The sequence below is a fragment of the Centropristis striata genome, chromosome 20 (genome assembly GCF_030273125.1).
Source record: "Centropristis striata isolate RG_2023a ecotype Rhode Island chromosome 20, C.striata_1.0, whole genome shotgun sequence".
NCBI classification, from domain to species: Eukaryota; Metazoa; Chordata; class Actinopteri; order Perciformes; family Serranidae; genus Centropristis; species Centropristis striata.
This window is the reverse complement of record NC_081536.1, coordinates 32556869-32563510: the sequence shown is the minus strand read 5'-3', so window position 1 is coordinate 32563510 and position 6642 is coordinate 32556869. Positions and strand designations below refer to the sequence as shown.

At 39.9% G+C, this 6642-nt stretch overlaps 1 protein-coding gene across 1 annotated transcript in view; it reads left to right on the top strand.

Annotated features, from left to right (window-relative positions):
• acss1 (acyl-CoA synthetase short chain family member 1) overlaps nucleotides 1-6338 on the top strand; it is a 19668-nt gene extending 13330 nt beyond the window's left edge. The window contains exons 8-14 of the mRNA XM_059359808.1: nucleotides 291-383; nucleotides 1562-1674; nucleotides 3240-3366; nucleotides 3436-3563; nucleotides 4188-4251; nucleotides 5033-5151; nucleotides 5242-6338. Of these exons, the coding sequence (XP_059215791.1) occupies nucleotides 291-383; nucleotides 1562-1674; nucleotides 3240-3366; nucleotides 3436-3563; nucleotides 4188-4251; nucleotides 5033-5151; nucleotides 5242-5424 (827 nt within the window). The 3' untranslated portion in view covers nucleotides 5425-6338. The remainder of the gene's footprint in view (nucleotides 1-290; nucleotides 384-1561; nucleotides 1675-3239; nucleotides 3367-3435; nucleotides 3564-4187; nucleotides 4252-5032; nucleotides 5152-5241) is intronic.
• The last annotated feature ends 304 nt before the right edge of the window (nucleotides 6339-6642 follow it).

Here is a 6642-nt window from a genome sequence, read left to right as displayed (position 1 = left end):
CCCATCAGATCAGTGTTGGTGTCCATGTGAAACCAAAGTGCAACATGTGATTCAAACATCTCTTAACTTCCTGCATCAGGTTTTTACTGAACGATGTCACTTCCTGTAGTCACGTCGTCCTCCTTCACTTCCACCATTTACATCATTTATTTACTCTTTAAACTCTTTTAGAGCCCAGAACCAGGAACTGTTTGGCCGTTGGATGGACCAATAATCAGTTATTCATCTGTGTGTGTGTGTGTGTGTGTTTGTGTGTGTGTGTGTGTGTGTGTGTGTGTGTGTGTATGCAGTGGGCGAGCCCATTAACCACGAGGCCTGGCACTGGTTCCACAGCGTGGTTGGAGACGGACGCTGCCCTCTGGTGGACACCTGGTGGCAGACAGGTGAGACGCATTCATGTCCTTATTAAGATTAAGATTCTCTTATTATTCCCACGTTCTGTACACACCAGTGAACGCACCGTGCTGAGGAGCCGTCAGTCCTGGGATTCGAACCCACGACCCTCCAGAAGCCCGATTCCTGACCTCTAGTTTTTAAACATGCATGTTTAAATTATATATATATAATATTATATATATGTATAATTGCTTGAATAAAGCTCCTCCTCAGGACAGGATATCAGAGAATAATAATAATAATCATCATCAACATAATCATAATAATCATAATAGAGTCAAACCTCCTTTAGTAATTTACATATTTATATTAAAACAGAAAGTCTCACTGTGTTTACTGTTAATAACTTAATATTTCTCCTACATATTCATCTCAAATGGATCTTTTTGTCCTCCAGTTATTAAATCTTATTATTAGTTGTTTAGTGTTGTCCAAGCTGACAGATGTGGCAGCAGATTATTAATAAAGAAATAAACACGGAGAGAGAACTCTTCTCCTCTTGTTGTTTGAAGCTTTCAGCCTAATTTCAACGATTAGCAGCAGAACATCTGCAGCTGTAGAACGAATTAAGATCAAATCCTCAACACACTCCAGCCGCAGACCGTCCAGGATCTGTGTGTGTGTGTGTGTGTGTGTGTGTGTGTGTGTGTGTGTGACCTAATTCCTCGACAATCAGCACTCAGTGAGTGTGTGTTGTTTTTAAATCAGACTTAAACTCTCTGCCAGCTGCTTCTTTCTCTTAAAAGGAGAAAAATCCTCAATAAATTAAGAAATTAAAGGAAATTAAAGCTGCACGTCAGAGCGCCGCCTGCCGCCCTCTGGTGGCCGCACAGAGAACTGCTGCTTAATGTTTAGAGTGTAATATGTTTCTGCCTCTTTGCTGTTGTTTTGTTTCTCTTTGCTGTTGTTTGTGTCTCTTTACTCATGTTTTGTGTGTTTTTGCTGTTGTTTTGTGACTCTTGGTCTTGTTTTGCATCTCTTCGCTGTTGTTTTGTTTATCTTTGCTGTTGTTTTGTGTCTCTTTGCTGTTGTTTTGTGTCTCTTTGCTGTTGTTTTGTGACTCTTTGCTGTTGTTTTGCCTCTCTTTGCTGTTGTTCTGTATTTAGAGTCCCCAGCTGCAGCTGTGTGATGAACAGGTGAATGGTTTGTTCTTGTCTCCCTGCAGAGACCGGAGGCGTCTGCATCGCGCCGCGCCCCGCAGAGGAAGGAGCGCCCATCCTGCCAGCGATGGCGATGAGGCCTTTCTTCGGCATCCAGCCTGAACTCCTCGGAGAGAAGGTGACGCCTCGACGAATAAATCAATAAGATTAATAAGTCTTTATGCTAAGCTAAGCTAAGCTAACAGTTTCCCTCTGTTTGCAGTCTTTTTGCTAAGTTAAGCTAACCAGCTGCTTTGCATTAGTTTTGCTTTTCTCTGCAGTAGTTTTGCATGTCTTTGGAGTATTTTTGCGTCTCTTTGCAGGAGTTTTGTGACTCTGCTGTAGTTTGGCATCTCTTTGCTGTAGTTTTGCGTCTCTTTGGAGTATTTTTGCGTCTCTTTGCAGGAGTTTTGTGACTCTGCTGTAGTTTGGCATCTCTTTGCTGTAGTTTTGCGTCTCTTTGGAGTTGTTTTGCGTCTCTTTGCAGTAGTTTTGCATCTCTTTGGAGTAGTTTTGCGTCTCTTTGCAGTAGTTTTGCGTCTCATTGGAGTAATTTTGCATCTCTTTGGAGTAGTTTTGCATCTCTTCGCAGTAGTTTTTAGTCTCTTTGCAGTAGTTTTGCATCTCTTCGCAGTAGTTTTTAGTCTTTTTGGAGTAGTTTTGCATCTCTTTGCAGTAGTTTTGCATCTCTTTGGAGTAGTTTTGCATCTCTTTGCAGTAGTTTTGCATCTCTTTGCAGTAGTTTTTAGTCTCTTTGGAGTAGTTTTGCATCTCTTTGCAGTAGTTTTGCATCTCTTTGCAGTAGTTTTTCGTCTCTTTGCATCTCTCTGCTGTAGTTGTGTCTCCTTGCTGTAGTTTTGTGTCTCTTTGCTGTAGTTTAGCACCTCTCTGCTGTAGCTTTGTGTCTCTCTGGAGTAGTTTTGTGTCTTTTTCAGTAGTTTTGCATCTCTCTGCTGTAGTTTTGTATATTTGTGCAGTAGTTTTGCATCTCTCTGCTGTAGTTTTGTATCTTTGTGCAGTAGTTTTGCATCTCTCTGCTGTAGTTTTGCATCTCTCTGCAGTAGTTTTGTGTCTTTTTCAGTAGTTTTGTATCTCTCTGCAGTAGTTTTGCATGTCTCTACAGTAGTTTTGTATCTCTCTGCTGTAGTTTTGCGTCTCTTTGGTTACTTGAGGACAGTGGAGCTGCTGCTGTGTCAATGATAAAGAAAGAATCAGAGCCTCAGAGGATCAGATCTGCGTCTCGTTAACCTCACTTGACCTTTGGATGTGAGCGGTGGAACGAGCCCTCTCTCTCTCTCAGTTTAATCTTTAATTAAAAGCGTTCGGCAGCATCTGTTTGCTTTGATTAACAGACTTTCTCCCCCAAATTAATTATCCGCTAGTTTCCCCGAGTCGTCCTGACGGAGCGTAAGCTGCTGCGCTCGAGGTTTCATCAGATTAGATTCACACTGATGAAACACTTATCCCTTTACTACTTTATTCGTGGACAGAAGAAAAAAATACACCCACTTTGAATTATGACCAAAGAAAAAAGGAAATAATTCAATTTCAGATGAAAAACTTCTATCTTTAAGTTATCTTCATATTTCTAAAATGTTATCTGAGTATTCATATCATTTTATCTTTGTTTATCTTATATTGTCTTTTTAAATTAATTGTATTATCTTTATATTTGTATCTTTATATCTGAACTTGTGTCGTCAGGGCGAGCGTCTGTCAGGCGATGATGTCAGCGGCGCCCTGTGCATCGGGCAGGCGTGGCCCGGGATGGCTCGCAGCATCTACGGCGACCACGACAGATTCGTGGAGGCGTATTTCACGGCGTTCCCTGGTCAGTTAGTCGAGTCATTGTTTATGTTGTGAAAGTTTCCGTCTGTGAGCCGACTGGTCTCCCCCTCAGGTTATTACTGCACCGGGGACGGAGCGCACCGCTCGAACCACGGCTTCTACCAGATCACCGGACGCATCGATGATGTCATCAACATCAGCGGACATCGCCTCGGGACCGCCGAGATCGAGGACGCTCTGGTGAGGAGGGAAGGAAGGGAGGAAGGGAGGAAGGAAGGCAGGTAGGAAGGAGGGAAGGGAAGAAAGGAGGGAAGGAAGGAAAGAAGGAAGGAAGGAAGGAAGAGAAGGAAGGAAGGAGGGAAGGAAAAGAGGTAGGAAGGGAGGGATGAAAGAAGGAAGGAGGGAAGGAAAGAAAGAAGGAAGGACGGAAGGGAAGGAGGGAAGGAAAGGAGGGAGGAAGGAAGGAAAGGAGGGAGCGAGGGGGGGAAGGAAGGGAGGGATGGTTGAAGCAACGAAGGAGAGAAGGAAGGAAGGAAGAGAAGGAAGGAAGAAGGGAAGGAAACGAGGTAGGAAGGGAGGGATGAAAGAAGGAAGGAGGGAAGGAAGGAGGGAGGAAGGAAGGAAAGGAGGGACCAAGGGGGAGAAGGAAGGGAGGGATGGTTGAAGCAACGAAGGAGAGAAGGAAGGAAGGAGGGAAGGAAGGAAGGAAGGAAGGAAGGAAGGAAGTAGGAAAGGGAGGGAAGCAAAGAAGGGAGGGAGGGAAGGAAAGAAGGAAGGAAGGAAGGAAAGAGGAAGGAAGGAAGGAAGGATTGATTGTTGTTCTGTTTTTGATTTTGCTGATTTGTTTGTTTGTTTGTTGTGCAGGATGAACATCCAGCCGTTCCAGAATCTGCTGTGATTGGTTTCCCACACGACATCAAAGGAGAAGGTGAGACTTCAGTAATCAGATTACTTTAAACACACGTTATTATTATTATTATTATTGTTATCATTATTATTATTATTTCTGTTTCTGTAGGACTAATTTTCACAAATAAACTGTAAATAATCTCTTTGAACTGATCGTGTTTTCAGATAAAATAATACAGTTACAGAAAACACTTGATGGTTTGAAATTAAAGTTATTTTTTTTTACGTGTGAAGTGTTTATTAATCATAATAATACATTCATTTGAAAATACCCTTTAATATTATTCATTTTAATATAAATATAAAGTCTGATTCAAAGAAATATATTCAGGAAGGTAAAAAATGTTTTATTCAGTTTAGTAAATGTGTTCAGTTTGTTTGTGGCTCTGCTGCCTCCTGCAGGATGTTCTGATAATGACTTATTTATTCATTTATTTATCTGTTGCTGGTTTTTTAAAAATATTTTTCCTGATGAATTAATTCTTAATATTATCTTTTTTTTAAATTAATTTATTAATGTATCTTATTTTTTATGTATCAGTCTATTTATTTATCTCATTAAAGATTTATTTGTGTTATTTATTTTCATTCATTTATTTTTTATTCATGTATTTATCTACCTATTTACTTATCTAACATATGATTTATTTACCTTATTTTAATCTATTCATAATTTATTTCTTGTTTTTTATTTATTACTAGTTTCTGAGTAATTTATGTTTTCCTTCTTGTTTACATGTTGTTGTTGTTGATGATGTTGTTGTTGTTGTTGTTGTTGTTGATGTTGTTGTTGTTGTCAGTACCGTTTGCCTTCGTGGTCCTGAAGGACGGCGTGTCGGAGCGTGGCGCCGTCCTGCAGCAGCTCAGAGAGCTCGTGTCCACCAAGATCGCCAAGTACGCCGTCCCTGAGCACTTCCTGGTGAGGCCCCGCCCCTCCGGTTCCCCTGGCAACAGTAGCTCCTCAGCCAATCAGGACTCAGTGTGTGTGTGTGTGTGTGTGTGTGTGCAGGTGGTGCGGCGGCTCCCTAAGACTCGCTCCGGTAAGATCATGAGGCGGATCCTCCGGAAGGTCGCCACGGAGACGACCGGCGACCCCGGAGACGTGTCCACGCTGGACGACCCGTCTGTCGTCAAGGAGATCATTGACGCCCACCGCCGCTACACGGAGCAGAGAGCAGAGAAGAAGAAGTAGGAGGACTTCCTGTTGGCAGGAAGTGGGCGGAGCCAGCAGACGTTTCCCTCAATCCCCTGCTGCCGCCTGAAGGAGCCACACCCATTTTATTTAGCTCGAGGCTAATAGCTAAGCTAGGCTAACAGTTTCTCCCAGCTACCATTCTTTGTGCTAAGCTAGGCTAACAGTTTCCCTCTGCTCCCAGACTTTGCGCTAAGCTAGGCTAACGGTTTCCCTCTGCTCCCAGTGTCTGTGCTAAGCTAAGCTAACAGTTTCCCTCTGCTTCCAGTCTTTGTGCTAAGCTAGGCTAACAGTTTCCCGCTGCTTCCAGTCTTTGTGCTAAGCTAGGCTAACAGTTTCCCTCTGCTCCCAGTCTTTGCGCTAAGCTAGGCTAACGGTTTCCCTCTGCTCCCAGTCTCTGTGCTAAGCTAGGCTAACAGTTTCCCTCTGCTTCAGGTCTTCCAGTCTTAAAGTGCCATCAGCCTAAAATCTTAATTAATGAATTTAATAATAATAATTTACATTTCCTGAAAGAAGTAAAACTTTTATTTGTGATCATATTTTCACTTATTTAGAATTTATTAAAATTAAATATGTAACTTTAGGTTATGTAAAATAATTAATTATTTAATAATTTAAAATGAGATTTTAATTAAAATTAATTTTTGAATCAAGTTTTTATGTGACAGAAAAATATTTAGTGGAAATTTTTTATAGATTTATATTAGAAAAAATATTGATAATTAATAATAAAGACTCACTGATAAAGTCTTTGTCTGATTTTTTGTAAATATGAATTATTAATCATTAAATGAGGAACAAACACATGTTATATGTTTCACATTTTATTTTGTTTTTAAATAATAAATTATCAATTGGTTTCATTTATTTTGTGAGAGAAAACATTTTTCTGACACTTTGAATAAATAATTTTAAATGTGATTTTATCTTTTTTTCCATTTTAGTTTTTTATTGTTTAACTCAAATAATGTATTAATTTCTATATTTTTATTTATACCCTGACCTAAACAATAATAATACACCATGTTCTCTTCATACACATTTTCTGTTTCATATTTAATATATTTGAATTTAGATTAATTTAGTCTTTTAATTTCACATTAATGAAACTACATCATGTAACATTTTATTTTTGTTGATGTTGTTTCCATTAAAAAGTTTTTCATTTAAATTTTATAAAACACAAGAAATACTATCTTGAAGATATTTTTTTTATTT